The 22727-nt window shown below is 38.2% G+C and overlaps 1 protein-coding gene, 1 long non-coding RNA gene and 1 pseudogene across 6 annotated transcripts; 1 reads left to right on the plus strand and 2 right to left on the minus strand.

Moving 5' to 3' along the window:
* Window positions 1–244: 244 nt before the first annotated feature.
* On the plus strand, window positions 245–658 carry LOC103993009 (auxin-responsive protein SAUR36-like). Its single transcript, XM_018826344.2, has one exon. It carries the CDS (start codon window positions 245–247, stop codon window positions 656–658), a length of 414 nt encoding a protein of 137 aa, XP_018681889.2.
* Window positions 659–3435: 2777 nt separating this feature from the next.
* On the minus strand, window positions 3436–13290 carry LOC135586524 (probable alpha-amylase 2; annotated as a pseudogene). The gene is made up of 14 exons (XR_010495798.1): window positions 12491–13290; window positions 11818–11909; window positions 11650–11689; window positions 11088–11125; window positions 9876–10002; window positions 9572–9798; window positions 8165–8310; window positions 7951–8069; window positions 7251–7339; window positions 7016–7138; window positions 6828–6863; window positions 6401–6499; window positions 5326–6329; window positions 3436–4663 (listed from the first exon to the last, which is right to left on the minus strand). The product of XR_010495798.1 is annotated as a probable alpha-amylase 2 (transcript).
* Window positions 13291–14916: 1626 nt separating this feature from the next.
* On the minus strand, window positions 14917–22036 carry LOC135636289 (uncharacterized). 4 transcript variants are annotated; one of them, XR_010495862.1, is made up of 5 exons: window positions 21923–22036; window positions 18833–18898; window positions 15960–16070; window positions 15770–15886; window positions 14917–15623 (listed from the first exon to the last, which is right to left on the minus strand). It is a non-coding gene; the product is annotated as an uncharacterized LOC135636289 (long non-coding RNA). The 4 variants fall into 4 exon arrangements; XR_010495863.1 differs by having other exon boundaries at window positions 14917–15193; window positions 15379–15886; XR_010495861.1 differs by having other exon boundaries at window positions 14917–15193; window positions 15261–15886.
* Window positions 22037–22727: the final 691 nt, after the last annotated feature.

Raw genomic sequence — 22727 nt, forward strand, 5'->3', positions numbered from 1 at the left:
CCTATGATAGATAGCCAATCAAGAAGATATGGTTCGACTTTCTACTCTTTCAGCTAATGTTTTGTATCCACTACGTTCATCTTACCCCTTTCCCTTTACCTAAGTAATCGAGCGCTGCCTATCTATTTATAACCAGACGAGTTCGTCCATTGCCTCCCACCACAACATAACACACAGGCATTCCATGATCTCGTTTCTTCTACTCCATAGCTGCCTAGTAGGTTTTGGCAGTACAGGGTACGTCATGGTTAGCCCGAGGAAGCTCATCAAGATGGTAGGTGAGGCAAAGATCTCGTTGCTCAGTGGTGGAGATGACGGTGGTGGCAGCTCTCGGAGGGCATCGGTGGCTCGAAAGGGCCACTTCGCCGCGTACACGAGGGACGGGCGGCGTTTCCTGATCCCGATAGCTTATCTCAACAGCAGCGTCTTCAAGGAGCTGCTCCGGAAGTCGGAGGAGGAGTTCGGGCTGCCGGTCGGCGACAGCCGCATCACGCTGCCGTGCGACGCGGCGTACATGGAGCACGTCGTGGCGTCGCTCAGAGACGCATCCCTCAAGAGGTGGAACAAGCCTTGTGCGGCTCCCTTACTCCCCACCGGTGCCGCTTCTTGCTCGATCGACATGACTCGGAAGAAGCGTGCACTGCTTCGCCATGGCTGATTTGTTGTGTTGGTATTCTTTTGGAGCACTTGTGTAGAGTTATTCTTCCTTCATCTCGCAGATGCAATCGTTCAGTGTTAGGACCGTTCTCCATCGATCCACATGTGGGAAGGCAATAGGTGTGTTGTTGGTCATGTCCCTGTCTAGTAAACAACAAAAAAATCGTACTGTAGGGATAAGCCAATGACATGGTTGATGTAACATTCCAAGGAATAACATGAGACTGAGCGATCCAGGAAAATGAAGTGTTATTGCGGCTATAATGTCAAACATTGCAGCTCCCGTGGTCCCTTGCACGTGAACCAGACGTGCCATCATTCCTACTGCAACAGGATTAGGTTTGGTTTCAGAATGAAAGGCGCAGAGAACGGGAAAAGATTACGTACCAAACAATTTTATATTAATTTTATATTTTTTTTTATACTGTAGCAGTACTATATTAAAATACTATAGCATACGTACCGTCGCGATATACTTTGGTACGATAGACCTCACCACAAAGAAATAATAGTAGTCATAGCCAGTCTTCTTGCTGACCAATTAAGAAATCTATGTATTTTTGGCGATGCACCGAGGCGGGAAAGTACTACTGCTCATAAAATGCCATGTTGCAATTGCTGCCGCATCACCATCTCAGAATCGGCCTTTAGTAGACGTTGTTGAGTAGTCAGCCTTGCCTTCAACAAGGATGGGAAGAGGCAAAGGTGACCTTCTGTCATTATAGCATTAGAAATATTTTCGACGACTCGAATCCATCGTTGCCATCAGGTGATCATGCGTTTCGTCAAAAGGGAAGGGACTTCAACGCTTGAATTATTCGAGTTTTATATTAGCTCCGTCTCCATGTCCTTCAGTAATATTAGTCTATCCATATGCAGCAACGGGTGGATGATGAGGGATATCACTCCCGATGTAATCGGTGGAATTTGTATAACTGGAGCAATAGGATATAACGATTGGTGGGGCATTTGAACATTTTACCCTTTCACAGGCTAAGTTTGAATACCTTCACCAACCTGAGATGTCTTTGGTATACTAGTTTGTCTCATGGGGAAAATACGGCACTCGATTCCACAACCCACTCAACTTCTACTTCCACGTGTACATGTCATTATCTCCTAATATCATAAATATTAAATTTAACTATTTTATGATAAAAAAAAGTATATTTCCTAAGTTTTTACAAATCTTTGATCGTGCTATCTGATACCATAAAAGTTCCCAGACTCTTAAGTACATATCTCACATATAGACACTAGAATGTGACAATAAACAAGTATCACAACGTAACATAATATATATATATATATATATATATATATATATATATATATATATATATTATTAAAAAGATACATTATTTCAATTATACACATGCGCATAATGGATCACTCTCTTATCATAATACTCTTTAATAAGATTTATCATGTGACATTATTATTTTAGACAATACGTATCCATCATGTCGACTACCCTATATTAGGGGTCTATAAAAGGAAACTCTATATTGGGCAATATGAGGTCGATATTGAATAGGATGATTGAAATAGGCAAACCCAAAGTTTGTCTCAACCACACCAACTCTTTATTAGTGGGAAGTATTTCTTTGCCAAACCTATACACCATCATAAAAAAGTAAATGACTAATCTCTATTGAAGCAATAGTATCAACTAAGGAGTACGACAATGATACAACAACAATTGAACGTTCCAATTGCCAGATTGGATGAAGTAAGATACAAGTGTATCAAAAGAAAGTCTAGTTGTATCAATAAAAGTAGGTTTCAAACAAAGTGGCATGTCAAATATCCATGGATCATTTAAAAAAAAATAAGTAGTATTACCATCTCCGATTTGTTTATAAAAACATGTTTACAATTGTTGCATGGACAAAAGAAATAATTCAGATCCCAGCTAGCTTTAGTTAGTAGTAATGTTGTTGTCCAAGGATGAGTATGATGATATTTGGTATGGGCAATTCTGGACTCAAGACTATGAACATCAATCAAATATCTTAAAATTCTAGGTGTTTGAAGAGAGAATTTAAACAAACATAAATCATGAGTATCAAGACTGCCCAAATCTTTTTTTGTTAGTGACAATGTCTCAATTGATTAGATATAAGGGCTTAAATTTATGAAAAGAAGTGTCTCTTTCTCTCCTGAGATAAGTTTTAGTTTCATTCTCGGCAAATGATAGTTCAAGAAAGATAAAAGAACAAAGGGTGTCTTTTGTTTCAGTAAAGAGAACAAAAAATAAGAAAGAAAAAAACAAAGAGTAAAGTGGACAGAGAGCAAAAAGAATAAAATTTTCTAGAAAAGTAAAATGCACATAGGATCCGGAAAGGCACAACCTAAGAGACCCTTGTACGTGATCTATTGCCGGGGGCAAGTAATATGATGAACATAAAAGAGCACTTTTGTCATCGAAAAGGTTAACATATGATATTTTTTCAGCAATATCTTCTTTCCATCCATAATTCGGCCCTCAATTAACATCAGATCAGCGATCTGGACATTTCAGGAAAATTAGCACAAGAATGCCAGTTAAAAGCAAGCAACATTAAAGGAAATGAAGCAAACAAACACAAGCGAAGGATAAGGATTCCATACTTGGTTATTGTAATCAGTATCAGAAAGCAAAGAAAAAAGGAAAATGGTAATTTCAACGGGCAATAATGGCATATGATAGCAGCCATGAAGAAAAGAACTCGTGGATGGAAACAAAAGAATCGTAGAAGGTGACACCACGATGCCCATATAATACATAAGTTGTACGAGTCCTGCATATGTCCTATCAAAAGAATAAACAAAAAAGGAACTGCATGTTTTTCACCGTTCTTTCATATTCTCATAATACAAGTAAGTGCCTGTTTTCTCTATTTAATGAGAGAATGAATAGCCGGGCTACATGCAATCGAGGTCGGTCTGTCACAAGGGTTTCACAAAGAGAAGCCAACAGAGATCTGTTGGCAGGATGCCCACCTCCATCTATAAGCTTCTCCATGTTCACGAGAGATGGATGACTTGGAGATGGACAGAATGCCAATAAACTCTGCAAGCAACCCTTTGATAAACCCACATGACAACAACTGCAGAATAAATGAGCTACAAGTGCCTACAAACTTATGATCCTTCTGAACAAACGAGGGGGATATTCTCTGTTCATATAAGAGAGAGAGAGAGAGAGGGTGAGGAACAGACAGGACTCCTGAGGGTGAGGAAGGGTACAAAACATTAACATGTTATTAAAATTAAAATGTATACCCCACTTTCTTTTACCATGGGAACAAGGGAAAAGGGAAGCAGAAGATGTTGGAAGAACTGCACCAAGCAGCAGAATTCCTCCCTTATTTGTCTTATGATTTACCACCATTGATGATGTCGACAACCCCACCCCACCCCACCATTATGTTTCCTCTGTTCCACACCCATGCCATGGGTTTTATTTGCATCAATTCTACCTCACCAACCAATTGATCCATTATTACACGCCACTTTGTCCAACATCATTAAAATAAGAAATCGGACAAAGTACAGCATTCCTGAACCCACTCTCGAAAAAGTTTATCCCTTTTCCTTGATTTAACCTCATAAGTAGTTCAAATAAAATTTAGAAGAGAGCATTGTGCATGAGTTATAGCCAAGTCTACGTAATATCTCAGCCCCCAAGTACGTATCAAATGGAAAAGTCTAGACTACCGGTGGATATAATTTGATACAGAATTTAGTCTAGAGAGAGAAAGATGTAAAGAGAAAATGCAAGAGAAGTATAAGGTGATACCGTAACTCCCAGCAGATGTTCGTATAAATGCGGCCTAAACTCTCGTAAACTACAGGCGTCTCGAAAATGGCGACATAATAGGCAGCAAATCTCATGATGGGTATCCACGGCCATCGTAAGCACGTCTGGTTGATCTCCCACGAGATCTGAAGTCTCACGCCCCTTTCTTCGACAAAAGAGAAGGTTGCATCTCTTTTGGACGAGACATGCGGTGGCCTTTAACTGCAATACTTCCACGTGGTCAGAATGTACCAACACTCAGATCTGACAACACAACAAATGAAGAAGAGGGATTTTTACTGCAGAACGGTCTTTGAAACAGACTTCTCTTTCAGTAAACCCTGATCAAAATCGTTAAGAACACGGTCTTTGATCGGTTCTTAGTCCCGAGATACGACGTTTCTGGTCAACTTGTTGACCCAATCCAGTTAAAATTTAACCGACCAAAGCTTCCTGATAAAATAAAGGAAGGCCTCTTCGAGGCGATCAAAGTCATCAATATAACATAATATTGTTGATGATTCTTGTATACATGTAAAGAAGAGGTATTTATGGATTAGAAAACATGACCTCCATGGCAAGCTAAACAGACACCCTAAATTATAGTGTAAAGAATGAGGAAACGGAGTTCTTGACACTTGGGCGGCGCAACAGGCGGAACAAGCAAAATCCCGAGTCAACCGAACAAGAAGAGCGTTGACGATACCCCACAATAAGAACAGCAATTACATTCTCGCAGGACAGAAGAACATAAGAAACAACTAGAAATAAAGAATCTAGCCTGGAATCACCGAAAATAAAGGAATGAGAGTCCAGAAACGCGAAGGGGCAAGAAAGAGAGCCCGATCGGAGTAGAGGCGATGAAGAGGAGCGAGAGAAGGTACCACTGTGCCGCTAGCCACCAGCCACCGAGGATCAAGGCGATCTACAGGGGATGAAGCGGTGTTGTTGGGATTAGGGGGGTAACGAACGCGTTCTTGGAGCAATTAATTATGACCGCGGGTATCTACTCCGTTAATTTAAGAGATGCGACGACCAATATAGCTGCCTTAAAGCAGCAACGCCGACCGTCCGATGCTGCTTATGTATGACGGGCGATGCGTCGATCCCTGCGGTGAACTCACTCCATCATGATTGATTAAGATGATTTAGTACATATAATTTTTACTAACTTACAAATATAACTAATACGGCAACGCATTTAAATTAAGTGTAATCTGTTTGGAAATGCTAGGAATGCTCCGCCATTGACCATAGAGCGCATCCAACACCGAGATGGGTGAGCCTTGATTCATCACTAAAAATCAGGTCCCGTGTTGGGTATCGAGAGATTGGTGCCATCCCTGGAACCTTTCAAGGAGTGACTCACCCCATTTGCACTTGATGCTGGTATCAGTCTTGTGAGAGCGTCATCACCAACAGAAAATAAAGGCTGATTCAACCTTGCCATATAGCCCTTTTTTTTTTTTTTTAAATATATATATAGTGAGGCCATCACCTGCGAAAATTTTAAATCTATACGACAACAACCACCCGCCAATCAGCAATAATTTTTTTTTAAAGGTATACCACTATTAAGCCAAAATTTAATGTGTAAATCATCAATAAATTACTCATGATTATTTAGAAAACAGGAAGCAAGATAACTTCAGTCAACAGAAGATACGAGTGAAGAAAAATGATTTATTTTATCAAACTACTTGTGCCAGACTGCGTATCTATTTCCACTAGCAGCAAGTGTCCATTCCTGACCGCTCGGACACCATGACCCATCACCAATTTTCATGCAGACTTTGTTGTCGATTCTTGCAGCATAGAGGTCGGAGCGAGCCTCCAAAATCTCGATCTTGGAACGACTATTAATATCTTGACAGCAACGAATGTTCATCTACACATTATTAGGATTTTAGAAAGATGACATGGAAAGATGATTCAAAAGGAATAAGTAGGTGATCATACCAATCTCACGATTTGATTGTGATAAGAGTTATCCCAATCATAGAAGTGGTCGTAGAATACTGTTGGTATTCCTGGATGCGTGAGTATATAAACATATCCCTATAAAGCATTTAGGTATTAAAATTTTATTACAGTTCAAAAATATAGAAGATAATAAATGATGAAGCTTACGGTTGCTGCAACATCTTTGCTTAGTATGGCTTTAAGTAGTGTTACAAACTGACCTCTTTCTTTTCGTTCAAAATACTTTTTTTAATAGAATCATTATCCACCATAATTTTCGTGTATTCTATTATGCATATAAAAAAGAACTAAGATTCAAATATTACATCATAGCACAATAATATTTAGATGAGAAGAGTTAGTTTTCAAAGAAAAAAATTACTACTCTGCTATAAATAGATATAATGTAGAATCTAAGGTATACCTCCATAACATGATCAGATGGAAAAGGCCAATGACCCTGAAAAATTATATCCCACCATTTAGTAGATACTTAAAACTAGTAAATATAATGGAAGTGACAGAGTCTTCTAATTCAAGCATGCTTTAATCTAAAATAAATTTTATGGCACATTAGGTAGCAATTCATTCGACCGATGAAAACTGATATACCTGAGTTGAGCCAGTGTCATGATTCTCAATAAATGTGACTGCTCGTGAAGACCACCACCCAATCACACCAGGTGGCTTCCCTTGACGATCGCGCAGTCGCCATAGTTATCCCTTAACTGCTTCCTGTTTCAAGAATGTTAATCTAACAAATTTTAGCAGCTTTCCTAAAACTACTGTCAAGCCAAAGGATAGATTTGTTATAACATAAGAAAAGAAAATTCTTTACTGAAAGCACCTGTAGGATGCCCTTTGTCGTGAAATCAAATGCTGCAGAGACCTGTCCGGTTTTTTCAATCCAGTCAATAATCCTCCGTCTGTGACTGTCTGTGCATTTAACAGGGTAAAATGTTCTATAGAAATCAACAAGACTTTTTGGCTACCTCTTCTGGAGATGTACCAATTAGTTTAAGCTACACATGGAAAAGTTTACTTTTAGTTTTAAGTGATATGATGAATTACTAGTTTAACAAAGCTTATTCAGTTTCCAGAAGTTCCAGAGCAAGACATTATTTACAAAAATATTCATTTTTCATGTAGTGGCTATGGTTTTCGTTCATATTGACATCTACTTTGAAGTACATCAACTCCAAATATTAACTATGTCATGACAATCATAGTAGTCCAAGCCAAAGTTATTATCCACATTAAGAGCAAGATATCAGATTTCTAGGTATCTCAAAATACTGATTTCCCTAAACTAGCACTACAAGTCAGGTGCAATTAACAGAAGCTAAGTCCTAACTACTCTGAAAACAAATATAGAACAGACCACACAACACAAGAACCACTTTTAGGTTGTTTTCTTATACATATTACCAAAAAATCATAAACCATCAAATTAAGGAAGCACATTAACATATCAGGATTGTTTATTTTATCTGGTATGAATTTACTAATGTGACGTTAAAATGAAATGTATTTTCTAAGGATGATACCTTGATTGTCGTCCAAGCGATAATCAGGGGCTACATAATTACAGCTATCCCAATATTCTCCCACAGAAAATACAGGCTCCGACTCTTCAACATATTCTTTTACAAATTTTGGGTCATATCTATGAAGTTCACAAGAGAATATTACTTTAGGAAACATGCAAAAGAAAAGTCTCAGCAGAGTTCAAGAGGACAATAACTTCAAAAGGAAACTCACCCTTTTGCAAAATCAAAACGAAAATCCTGGAAACCAATAGTTTCGCGAAGCCACTTTAACCAACCAATTATGTCTTCTCGTACAAAAGCTTGGCTATGATCAATGTTAGGAACTCCATCAAAGTTTTCACCATAGCTTCGCGAACCCTAGAGGCAACGCAGTTAAAAGAAGAAATTGGAAACAATGGTTTTAATATGACCATTTTTGCATGTTACAGAAGTTGATACATTCAAGCACTATCAGTAAGAAGATACATTGAAGAATATATTGTCATATTGGCAGTACAAGTCCTTCACCACAAATAATAATAATTATTATAAGAAGCATTAAAAGCACCTAACCATTGCTTTGAACAGCCAAAATCAAAAGATACATAACTCAGAATCAAGCAATTTTAGCATAACCGTGAAGGTTTCTATAAAGATTTTCCAATTCTTCTGAGACTTGAAAAGGATGATTATAAATTCTTTTGAATAGATTACTAGAATATTACATGCAATCAAGGTTTGTCTTTTGTCTGGCATGGGGGCTTGCTAACCTCTTAGCATGGCAGGATGCCAACTGTACTGCTGGCTGTGTCAACTGCCACAGCATCATACCAATTGCTGGAACAAATCCAGTTTTTCCTCAAAAATATTTTTTGTTTATTTATGATAATTATATACAGAGGGGATAAACTAGTATGCTCTACTTAATTCTCAAATTTCTTACGATTGATACTATTTTGACTAGTTCTTATTTTTTCCTCATATTTTTGCCCTATATAAATGTAATCATACCAAGGTCTGCTGAGCTTTGACACATGGCTCCCAGAACATGCATGCCAAGAGATTTCTATCATGCCCCTTTGAAAGGAAACACAAAATTTGATAATTTTCTAATTCTGCTGCATAAGGATCAGTTATTCTCTGAAGCCAGAAAACTGAGTATATCCTATGCTTTCCAAATTCTCAATGCTTGTCAAACATTCATCATAAAATAAATCTAATTAAAAAAGTTCTCTTACTCTTCATGGGAGAATTTAATAATTGAACAATAAATCAAGTAGTAAATTTTAATTTTTATCTATGTGTGAAAATTATTTACACACCTAGTTTCTTAACCTGTACTTTTCTTCACTTTGGTCTACCCAAAAGACATATTTGACTTTGACTCAAAAAGAAATATATGTAAGAAAAACTTTGTTGAAGTATGACCATCAATTATACCAACAGATGCATCTACCTTGACGGTAACATTTGGTACGATGTAAGTATATGCAAAAAAGAGAACAAAAAGGAAGCAGTCAAGAATATGCAAAGCATTCATGATGTGAATAAATATAACCAACTCTAGTTGAATTAACATGACTAACATATTTGAAGTATTAATATACAAATTTCATATACTCTTGAAATGTGGTTTTACCAGGCCACCAGAGCATGATGTGACAGCACGTTCATCCCAGGGCATGGGAATTCCATCATAGCGGTTGTATGCTCCCCCATGTCCACGGGTAGTTCCAACTCGATGGTTAATAACTATATCAGCCATTGCTCTAACTCTGTGTTGATGCATTTCTTGAATTAAACTTATTAATCCATCGTGAGAACCATATGCAGAGTCAAGGCAATACAAGTTTTGTGGCAGATACCCTGTAAAAATGAGGGGGAAAATTTTCATAAGCATAAGCTGAAAATACAAATGAAGAAATATCCATTGATTTACTAACCTTCTTTAGATAATGAATTGGTTGCTGGAGGTAGCCAAGCTGACGTGAAGCCAGATCTAGCAATATCATCAACTTTCATCTCTAAATTATGCCACCAATCATGTTTGTGTGACTCCCAATTGAAAGCCTGCAAAAACAAATGTTTGTTAAGCATAAAATTAACAGTTCAGCATGAGTTTTAAAATAACGAGATCAATTACATGGCATGCATCAGTAAAAATGGTTAAATGCTGCATAGACCCTCAACTGACTTGAGCACTTTTGAGGAAAGAATAAAATTTGCTAAAAGAATTAACTACGATACAATACAAAACAACTTGTTATAAAGTGACAGTGACATATCTGTTGTGCTATAGCTTAACCATGAGTCACAATTATAAATTTTGCTTGAAAATGTATGTGGTGATACATGTAAAGTGTATACAGTTATACCTGCATACTCAATGTCTTGTAGTTGGAACTTTAATTATTACTAAACGTTTTGATATCCTCATTATGATTTAGTTTTTCCTATTGAGTTACTATTGAACTTGATCAACAAGGAGACAGGCTAACCTATCAATTCTCTTCCTATTGAGTTACTATTGAACTTTATCAGCAAGGACACAGGCTAACCTATCAATTCTTTGCACTATCTAAATCACATGGTAGTTTTAGATGGATTAGGTGTCAGATTAATGAAGATTTCTGTTAGCAAAAATGAATAAAAGAAGTTTCAAGATGCCACGTAAAGATTATCTGGTGAACAATGGAGTCTAATTGAAGTGGTCAAAAAATTTTCTGAAACTGACCACCTGAGATTCATATATGCTATTAATTGTTACTATTCAAGGATATCCAGGATGATCATCATGCTCCTTCCCTTCAGCTCAAAGATCCGGGGTGGTACAATAAAAATATTCATTCTATCATCAGTTTTTCTCATGCCCACCCATCAAATATAAGAAGTACCTCAGCTTGTGTCTTACCTAAATGTCCTTTACAAGAATTGATAATGAATTCTATCAAAAACGAATTATTTTACATTTGTTGTGTTTTATTTGATATTATATCCAGTAATTTAAATTAGTCATTCCAATTCCCCCAATTTTGAGTGGGTGCATAAACAATTAACTAAAATTCTAATACATAAATTTCCTTAGGGATTCTCACACTTCATGGTATTAATGTAGACAATATGGACATGGAAAACAAAACAAATAAATCTTTCACCTGAAAGAGGATCTCTCTTCCATTTTGTAATGGTCCACCTGAACAATAGATAATAAATTGGGAGGTACTGGATTTAGTAACGAACATAAACCAAAATAGTAGTCTATTGCTACATCATTTTAAGGCCATAACTTTATATATATATATATATATATATATATATATATATATATATATATTGCAATGCTAGAAAATGGAAATTTAAGAACCTGCAATCACTTATGCAATTTGTATTAAATTACATTAGAAAGATGTAAAACATTTCCAAGATATTGTAAATAACAACACATAACAAGAATATCTGAAGTACTTTTATCAAAGATAATTCGTCATTTATTTCTTATGTAGTTACTGTTACATTAACATTTATTCCAGAAAGGTTACAATACAAGAGATAGACGTATAGGCTTTTTTGGAGTATGAAACGATTTGTCATAAAATGTCTAACTTTTTTATAACTTAAAAAGATTTAACAATAAAAGATCCTATATTATTTACCAAAATTCAAAGAGAATAATATAGCAGTCACAGAAGGTGATAGAATATTAGAAAGTTTCCTTACCGTTGGAACATTCGTTTCCCTGACGTGTCTCATCAACCACCTGCAAATCCCACGTAAGGCACAAATGCAAACGATAATGGAACATGACCAGGCGATTGATTGCAAAGGGACCACAAACTAAGGAAAGACTCAAAGGTAGGTGAAAAAAAGACAAAGATCAGTGCATACCGTGGGAATGTAACTCATAACTGATAACTAGATGATTAGTAGATAACCGTGACCTCTGATTCAGTTAAGCAGATGCAGAGAGGTAATAATGCCTGCAGTGACAGCCATTTATAAATGTAATGCATTGAGCTCAGAATAAAACTTCAACAGTGAAATGAATGGAAAAAGAAGAATAGTAATTAGAAGAACAATATCAAAAATTGCAACAAAAATCAACATATTCCTATAGCATTTAAGTTTTCCTAAAACATCTTCCAGAACTCTGCTTTACGACATTAAGTAATTTGCAATATAAAATAGCAAATATCACAGCCAGATATTTCAAATAATAGGTATGACGATCCTAGCACGGCAAACCTTACTTTTACCACATACAATTATGGTTAGAATAAGCTCATTTAAACCTTGAAAAGCCCATGTAAACAATCCTCAAGTTTGAGGCACTCTTTCCAGTATTGTGGGCTAAAAGAGTGCATGTCGTTTCTCAATACCAAGCAATGAGTCTCACGGGTTTTAGCTAAACGTTTCCAAGCAATCGCCTCCACGACCATATAATGCACTTACAGCTAACTAAAGATGCAAAAGATTTATCCAACGAAAAGACAAAACAAGGAACTTCTTTTTGGTGCAACGACTCCATCATCATCTCAAAGACGGTTGAGGCAAAACAAACCTAAGAACAATTCAAACCAAGGGCTCGCTGTGTGCCGTCTTGTGATCTCTCTGTCGCCTAGTCTCGAGCGTTTTATAGGCGTCAAGGACGACGAATTCCAGCTCGGGAATCATTTTCCGTGACAGCAGAAAACGATTTTAATACGTGATCCTCTCGCTCGGCTGTGAACCATCAAGAAAGAAGGGCCACTGAATTTGAATATGATGAGAAGAAAAAATAAAAAAGAGCGAGGTGATGACGAGAAGCGACGTGCGCGATCGTTTCTCCCCTTTCTTTTCCCCTAAAAACATTGCATCGTCTTCGTCCTCGGAGAACTTTGTCGGTTGGACGCCCGGCAGGCGTTTGTTCTTTGCCTCTCGCGTTTGCTTTTCTTTCCCTTCGCTTCTCGGCACCGACCGCCGGGAATCGGGAAACGAGTGCGTCAGAATATTGGCCCACCCGCGGCGTTGAGGGAGAGGCGTGCACAACGAGATTGCTCGCATCACGGCTCGTGTCACCGTCTGCTTTGTGCCCCGACTCTCCGGCATTTTCTTCACAATTGATAACGTAAGAAATTGCCGGCGCATCACCACTTCGAGGACCGGCCGAGACAGCAGGCACTCTTCGCGAGCCCTTCTTTGGCCAGAAAAGCGGGACCCACGTCGATGCTAGATCTGAGACCGGAGATTTCGTATCGTCCCGCGCGAACGCTGCTTCGGCCGCGGGTCGAGGAATCGAATCACAGCGTAGTTTTCGTGTCGTATCATTCATAGCTGGCTGCCGCATTTGAACAGCTTAATCTCGGCTATACCTGATCAAATCATCCCCCCGCTTACAGCTCAAATCCACCCTCGCTGATCGCATCGATTCCAATGAACTCCTTTTCAAAAGCACGTCGGCAATGCCGTGTGAGGGGTTATTATATTATACTATTTATTATTATTATTATTATTATTATTATTATTATTATTATTATTATTATTATTATTATTATTATTATCATGCTATATAATCAATTAAAGATTCATGTTGGCATGTCGCACGGGAATATATTTCCATACGCCATGGATCCTTTAGATGACGTATAATAAAGTTTAATCTAAGCACCACAAGTCAAAAAACCAGAATCTTTTGCGTGAAGAACAAATCCACAATAAATGAAAGGGATAATTAATTGATTTTAACTCGCAGAGAACACGTGTTCTTCCAAATCAATTATTGCGAAATGTCAACGGTAGTAAAAGAATGTGTGCTCGCTCTAACAAACCTACCCACCGAGCTGTAGAGCGCACTTTAAAAGGTCAAAAACACAAATTTAATTAACCCATTGAGAAAGCTTTGCTGCACTCGAGGAAAAAAAAAAATAGTGAGTCTTTCCTTGCATTAAAAGAAAAAGGTGTGTGACTATTTTCTACACTAATGTAGTGTTTTATATCATATCTTTCTATTAGAGAGAAGTTGTAATACTCATAAGTGACTAGACATAAAAAATGTATTTTATATTCTCTTAAGTACATATATAAAAACATATATCACAATCCCGACGGAGCATTATCCAGTAAAAAAGAAACACATTATTGCTAATAAATCATGTTGAATTCATCACCCTATCAATAATGGTTTGTTTGTCCTTATATTATTATGTAGCGTATTTCTATTCATCGAAGAAGACATCAGATATGTGTAGAAAATAATAAATCAAGTTAACTCCACACTGTGATTATAGGGGTACCAAGCCTATTAATCCTAACATTAACTAGAACCTTAGCTAAACTAGTCAAGTCTTAAGATTGCATCGAGTACTAATGTAGATTAGGCTAAACCTAAACTACTCGGGCTTGATCTAAGCTAGATCTGAATCTAAATTGAGTGCGAGTTCAGACCAGACTTTATCCATAATTTATTTTTCTCAAATAGCATATAATATAAAAATATAGACAAATATTAAATATAAAAATATTTAGATATGATTAGAACAATATCAACAAAAATCACATGAAGGCATAATATCACTTAATAATATCTACAACTAAATGAAAACATCAATCCTAACTATTTAAACCTCAACTTTGAAATAGTAGCATCAAAGTAACCATTTCATGATAGAAAAAATATTTAAAGATATATTTAAATAGAAAAACGCTACTAGTGCTGGTCTATGGACTTAATTATATAATTACAAATAATCTTAACACCAGTTTGCAACATCAAATCAAGTTAGCATGCCATAAAATTATATTATGTATTGATTGTCATGTGATCAATATTCAATTCTAAGTTAGTGGGAGGCATATATCATACATATATTAATCTAAAGTCTAAAATACGATCACATGACAATTGATGACTAAGAATTGAATATTGATCACATGACAATCAATACATAATATAATATTGAATATTTTAAAATAAGATGTGATGACTAAGCCAATTAGCATCGACAAACTCATATGGAGTAGATTCTTGTATGGTCTAGTGATAATATAATCAGGAGGATAGAATGACAGTCTGATATATAAAAAGTGGTCCAGTGAAAATATAAAAAGTCTATGATATATAAAAGGAGGTGGTCGAGTGATAATACGAAAAGGAGTAGATTCTGTGACTTGTGATTTGAAATATTTGCTGTGAGAGGATAGTGATGACTCCCAATCCCACTTGGACCCAATGATTTCATCAAATGAAGGCAGTGGCGAAGGAAGTACTGTTTGTTGTCCCTGGATTCTAAGCAAAAGTATAAGCATGTTAATATGACGAACTTAAGCAAAAGAGGTAGGTAATACGATATTACCAGGAATGACGAACGTACAACACATCATAATCACCAAAAAGCGACATGTTGATCGGCACCTTCTTTGGACAAAATGTTTCGTAAGTCAGAAGTGCAATCATGTTATCGAATTTCTCACCTGGAGGCACCAAGTCAACAATAACTGTTGTCCTTCATGCTAGCACTGGCACCCATTATTCTCGCTTGACTTTGTTTCAGAAATGTGGCAGACACAACGTCAACTTCAAGCTCAGCAATTCTAGAGAATCACTTATATGGTGGGTGCTACACCAAGATCAATTCCAACTTGCACAGGGTATACACATCCACAGGGTGAACCAATTGGGGTTGAAGTGAGTGGATCAGAACAGGATATTTCACAACCTGTTTCAAGTTCAAGAGGAAGAAATAAATAGATCAACAAGTCATGTGAACAAAAGTTAATCATGGTGATCGACATTAAGCAATAATGATCATCACCGACAAAGTCAGCTAAATTCTTAGTTTTGGCCAAAAAAAATGAGCCAAACCAGGTCAGTGAAACCAAGATTTAGAACCCTGTGTTTGTGGTGGAGTAATTGGGGTTGGTGTGCGAGCAGAAGGCAAATGTCTATGATGCTTCAACACATGATGACTTGAGACATAACCTGAAATTAGATCAATTAATGACGTTCAAAGAATTGCAACAAAACAAGGAAACTATATCAAAATGTTGATTACTATGATGTTCAGGTGAGACAGATGGAGCAGGTACCCAACCCAAATGTTTCATATTCCATGCTCTTCGTGAGTTTGCCAGAGTCACTGCCTGGCTTATTGTCATATGCATTCCTGTACAAGTAATCTTTAAATTTTAGTGATTGTGTCCAATGCGATTAATTGGTGTGCATGCATGCAGAGTAGGATAACAGTGACAGTGAAAGTGTCATCAGCAATTAATACATAGAAAAACAAAGAACTAAGTAGACACAACTGTAGATAACAAAAATATTCATTCAAAACACTGTAATGCAACACGAGCCCCATTTTTCTTAGTATTTGAAAAGGAGGCATTCCTTCAACGTGTCTGCACATTCGAGCTTCATTTCTTCAAGAACTCCACCTTTTTGTTTAAGCGCTTGGCATACAAAGTACTAAAGCATCAGCATGCAAAAGGAGAAACAAGGATGAGATTAAAAGAAAAAAGTCCCATTTTCGCAACTAGTGTTCAAGAAAGAGTCCAGATAAACATGATAGATAGATGTGAAAAGGATCCCTATGTAAATTGTATCACTTCATTCAGCATTGAAAATCATCTGGTAATCATATTAAAAGTTCCTGAGTTACGTTAGCTATATCAAAGCATTTGCTGCATGTCAGAAAAAGAAAGTGGTTTGTCTGTTTTTCAAGAAGTTAGAAAAGAAAGTGGTTAAATTTAAGGCCAAGATTATATATCATTCTTGCTTTTGCAACTTCAATGCATTTTTTCTGGATGTCAGAGGTGCAGGAATGGTTAAAGAAACAGTGGATGTATAGCGGGAAGGACCGTTGTCACCAAGAGATGTAGAAAAAGGGACAACAGCGATCAAGAATGGTGACACCAAGAACAACAGCAATCAAGTTGATGGCCAGAGGGGCAATGATTGGAAGCAGTGGCGAAAGGAGTGGCGGTTATCAGAGAGCAGGATGACAGAGATTCCAGCCTTCGGTTGTAACTAGCCTGCAATAACACATTCAGACACCTTAGTTGAATGTGAAAATGCAGAATCAAGGGCTTCAGCTGCCATGGAAAATGCAATATGCATTGTTGATGCAGGCAACCAAAACATGCGTTTGACAAAATCCCTACATTTGTAATTTTATCATTTCCAGATGCTAGCAAATAACAAACCCTTTTTCTGAGTGCATGTGCTTGTTCTTGTCCACTAAGACTGAGGGCTTACAAACGTATGCAAACCTGAAGCAAGATCTGGTTTGGTGAATTCATTGTTGAATCTCGGATTTTAATGATAAAATCAATTGATGGGTTAATTGATCTAATCCATATTATTGAGTTAAGTATGCAGGATTAACTATGATAGCCTGAAAACATAAAACAAGGATACCGGAGTCAAGTTCGATGGGTGTTTGAGAGTCTGAAGATTCATCGGAGATGTTGCCGGAACCAACCGAGAAGAAATTGGGGACTTGTCGGAATTTTCGGAAGTCCGCCAAAGAGATCGTCGGAGGTTCGCGGAGTTCACCAAGAAGGCTCGGCTACTCGTAGAACTCGTCACAAGATCGGGAGCCTACTGGGAGTCCGTCAGAAGAAATCCGAAGGTGTATCGGAAGTCCGCTGGAAGATCGCCGGAAAGCTTGCCGGAAGGAGACTTGACGTTTGCCGGTTGAAAGCTTGCTTAGGACTATGTTTTCAGTTACATAGTTTGCATGTAATTAGGGTTAGGATTAAGGGATAATCCTATATCCTGGTTAGGGGCCAACTGGGCCCGAATATGACTTGGTTTGGGCCGGATTTGAAGCCCAACCAATGACCGGTAAAGGTCGGGCGGTGGCACCGCCCAAAACCTGAGGATCGGGCGGTGGTATTGTTGGATTGGGCGGTAGCACCGCCCAGCACCCGAGAGGTCGGGCGGTGGCACCGCCAGTTCACTATCAGTGTCAGACACTGATAGGCGGTGGCACTGCCAGTATCGGGAACCCAAGAGAATTCAAAATTTGGAGCCCAAATTTGAATCCTCTTGGGGTCTATAAATACCCCTCAATTCTCAGCAGAGAATACAACTCTTGAGAAGCAATAGATTGAGATAAAAGCCTTAGCAAAGTCTTTAGCAAGTCTTGTTTTCAATTGCTTGAGTGTTCATCTTCTTCTTTCTCGTTGAAAATTTGTAAGAGTGTGAACTACTTGTAAAAGGTTGTAAGAGGGGTATTTGTCATTCCCCTTCAAAGTGATTTGCTAGTGGAAGTTGGGAGCCTCTTCGAAGAAGGCTTCACAAGTGGATATAGGTCATTTTGATCGAACCACTTTAAATCGGTGTGTTCCTTGAATGTGTGAGTTCTTACTTTCTTGAAATTGTTGTTTACCCTACTGTTAGCTTTTGGTTTTCATCTACTCAAGTTACTATCGAAACAAAATCTCCTCGTATTCACGAATTCGTTTTTAAACTTATAAGTTTTAATCCGCTGCACTAATTCACCCCCCTCCCCTCTTAGTGCCGCTCCGATCCTAACATTCATCAGCTTCATTTACCCTGACAGGGAGTTGGTTATCAATGTAAGTAGCCAATTTTAAAGAACAAAGAAAATAAGATCATAAAGGCAACTACTAGCAGGCAATTTATGAACAGAAGTGCTTCTCTCCCTCCTGATATAAGTTTTAGTTTCATTCTCATACAAATGATGGTTCAAGAAAGATAAAAGAACAAAAAGGGTGTCTTTTGTTTCAGTAAAGATAACCCAAAAGGAAAGAAAATCAAGAAAGAGCAAAGTGGACAGAGAGCAAAAAGAATAAGATTTTCTAGGAAAGAAAAAGACATATAGGGTCTAAAATGGCACATCCAAGCAAGTAATATGATGAACATAAAAGAGGGCTTTTGTCATCAAAAAGGTTGACATACGATATTTTTCAGCAATATCTTCTTTCCATCTATCATTCGGCCGTCAATTAACATCAGATCAGTGATCTGGATATATCAGGAAAATTAGCACAAGAATGCCAGTTAAAAGCAAGCAAAGGAAATGGAAATGAAGCAAACAAACATAAGAAAGGATAAGGATTCCATACTTGTTATTGTAATCAGTATCAGAAAGTAAAGAAAATGTAATTTCAACAGGTAATAATGGCATATGACAGCAGCCAAGAAGAAAAGAACTCACGGTAACAAAAGAATCGTAGGAGGTGACACCACGAAGCCCATATAATACATAAGTTGTACAAGTGCTGCATATGTCCTATCAAAAGAATTAACAAAAAGGGAGCTGCATGTTTTTTACCATTCTTTCATATTCTCATCATATAAGTGCGTGCCCTGTTTTCTCTATTTTATGAGAGAAGAATCCCCAGGCTACTTGCAATCTATAAGCTTCACATGGGTTTCACAAAGAGAAGCCAACAGAGATCTGTTGGCAGGATGCCCACCTCCATCTATAAGCTTCTCCATGTTCAGGAGAGATGGATGACTTGGAGATGGACAGAATGCCAATAACCTCTGCAAGCAACCCTTTGATAAACCCACATGACAACAACTGCAGAATAAATGAGATACAAGTGCCTCCAAACTTATGATCCTTCTGAACAAATGAGGGAGATATTCTGTGTTCCATATAAGAGAGAGAGTGGGTGAGGAAAAGAGAGGACTACTGAGGGTGAGTTTGAGGGTGAGGCAGGGATTGTCCTTGAGAGACAAAGTGGAGAAGTAAGGTTTCAATCGTGTCCCACACTTCTTTCATCTCAGATCATCCTATCTAAAAGTAAAGTGTTTAAGCACAAACCTTTCCGGCCTTCCGCACCTACAAATCTGTCTTCTTCCCTCGGTTGTAGCGCCAACTCTCGCTCGCTTAAACAGGAACAAAGGCCATGTCTTGTTCTTCAACATTTTCTGTGGTGTCACATAGGTTCAATGACCACTTGGAGGAATTAGAGTAGACTAAAGAACACTTGTTACAACCACTTGAATGACAATGTAGGTGCAGGTGTGGCTTCCGCCACTTAGGCCCAGTCTCAGCTGCTAATTAGCGGACAGATTAAATTTGTCAGAGAGCTGTAACTACAAATAAAATGTGGTCTGTGCAACAGGCACAAACCCAGGACCAGCAAAAGTACTACTCGAAGAGCTAGTGCAGTCTGTGTCATGGAGAAAGACTAAAAGCAAAGACTTCTGAGTATATGGACAATTGATATTTAATGCATAGCACAAGTATTAGCGATGACCACTCGCATTCCATCCTCTGTTCTATCTTTCATCGAAGTCAATTTCTTTGTCAGAATTAAAGAACTCGCTGTGATGATCTTACACTCTTTTTTAGCTTGAATATTAAAAGCTTATCTTGGTAGGCAAAAAGGCAACCTTTTCTCTCTACATGATGATCGTTCACGGCCCTAGAAGTTTCTTTCTTTCTCCCTCTTACAATTTTCAGCTCCCACAACCTAATTTTCTTTACCTTTTTCTCATCAAGAAGCTTATAAACGAGATACATTAATCTATACCTACCTAGTTATTAAAATTAAAATGTATACCCCACTTTCTTATACCATGGCAACAAGGGAAAAAGGAAGCAGAAGCCGTTTGAAGAACTACACCCAGCAGCAGAATTCCTCCCTTATTTGTCTTATGATTTACCATCACTGATGATGTCCACAACCCCACCCTACCATTATGTTTCCTCTGTTCCACACCCATGCCATGGGTTTTATCTGCATCAATTCTACCTCACCAACCAATTGATCCATTATTACACGCCACTTTGTCCAACATCATTAAAATAAGAAATCGGACAAAGTGCAGCATTCCTGAACCCACTCTCGAAAAAGTTTATCCTTTCTCCTGATTTAACCTCATTAGTAGTTCAAAGAAAATTTAGAAGAGAGCACTGTGCATGAGTTACAGCCAAGTCTACGTAATATCTCAGCCCCTACCACCGGTGGAGATAATTTTATACATCATCAGAATTTACTCCAGAGAGAGAGAGAGAGAGAAAGATACAAAGAGAAGACGCAAGAGAAGTATCAGGTGATACCGTAACTCCAGCAGATCTTCGTATAGCTGCGGCCTAAACTCTTGTAAACTACAGGCGTCTCGAAAATGGCGACATAAAGGCAGGAAATCTCATGATGAGTATCCCACGGCCATCGTGAGCACGTCTGGTTGATCTCCCACGAGATCTGAAGTCTCACACCCCTTTCTTCGACAAAAGAAAAGGTTGCATCTCTTTTGGACGAGACATGCGGTGGCCTTTAACTGCAATGCTTCCACGTGGTCAGAATGTACCAACACTCGTATCTGACTAAACACGCATGAAGAAGAGGGATTTTTACTGCGGAACGGTCGAAACATACTTCTCTTTCAGTAAACCCTGATCGAAATCGTTAAGAACACGGTCCTTGATCGGTTCTCAGTCCCGAGACACGACGTTTCTGGTCAACTTGTTGACACAATCCAGTTCAAATTTGACCGACCAAAAAGCTCGCTAATAAAATAAAAGAAGGCCTCATCGAGAAGATCAAAGTCACATAGCACAAGATGAAAGCATGGAGCCAAGAAAGTAACCCTATTACCCGGAGATGCAAGTTGTCTTCAGAAGCATAATATTGTTGAGGATTCTTGTATACATGTAAAGCAGAGGCATTTATGGATTAGAAAACATGATCTCCATGGCAAGCTAAACAGACACCCTAAATTATAGTGTAAAGAATGAGGAAACGGAGTTCTTGACACTTGTGGCGGCGCAACAGGCGGAACAAGCAAAATCCCAAGTCAACCGAACAAGAAGAGCGTTGACGAAACCCCACAGTAAGAACAGCAATGACATTCTCGCAGGACAGAAGAACATAAGAAACAACTAGAAATAAAGAATCTAGCTTGGAATCACCGAAAATAAAGGAATGAGAGTCCGGAAAGATTGGGGTTTCGAAGCAGATAGCGAACGGAAGGGGCAAGAAAGGGAGCCCGATCGGAATAGAGGCGATGAAGAGGAGGGAGAGAAGGTACCACTGTGCCGCTAGCCACCAGCCACCGAGGTTCAAGGCGATCTACAGAGGATGAGGCGGTGTAGGGATTAGGGGGGTAACGAACGAGTTCTTGGAGCAACTAATTATGACCGCGCGTATCTACTCTTTTAATTTAAGAGATGCGACTACTATTACAGCCGCCTTAAAGCAGCTACGCTTACCGTCCGATGCTGCTTGTGTATGGCGATACGCCGATCTCTCCAGTAACGATGATTTAGATGATTTAGCACACATAATTTTTACTAACTTGCAAATATAACGAGTACGGTAACGCATTTAAATTAAGTGTAATCGGTATCGTCGAAGGGACATGTACTATGATAATTAGCAGTAGCGGTGAGCCTCGATCCATCACTAAAAAACACGGCCCGTGTTGGGTATCGAGAGATTGGTGCCAACACTGGAACCTTTCAAGCAGTGACTCACCCCATTTTGCACTCGAGGCTGGTATCAGTCTTGTGAGAGCGTCATCACCAACAGAAAATAAAGGCTGATTCAACTTTGCCATAAGGCTTTTTTAAAATATATATATAGTGAGGCCACCACCTGCGAAAATTTTAAATCTATAGGGCAATATCGACCTACCAATCAACAATTTTTTTTTAAGGGTAAATGACAAATACAAAGTTCGAGCCTGCAATGTTATAATATACTGTCAAAATCATTACCAATTAAACTAATGAGATTTCAAATCCTCAACCTTTCATAAATTAGTCTAGCATATCGTCAAAATTTAATGAGTAAATCATTAGTAAATTGCTCATGATTATTTAAAAATAGGAAGC

This window comes from Musa acuminata, chromosome BXJ3-4, assembly GCF_036884655.1.
Source record: "Musa acuminata AAA Group cultivar baxijiao chromosome BXJ3-4, Cavendish_Baxijiao_AAA, whole genome shotgun sequence".
NCBI lineage: Eukaryota > Viridiplantae > Streptophyta > Magnoliopsida > Zingiberales > Musaceae > Musa > Musa acuminata.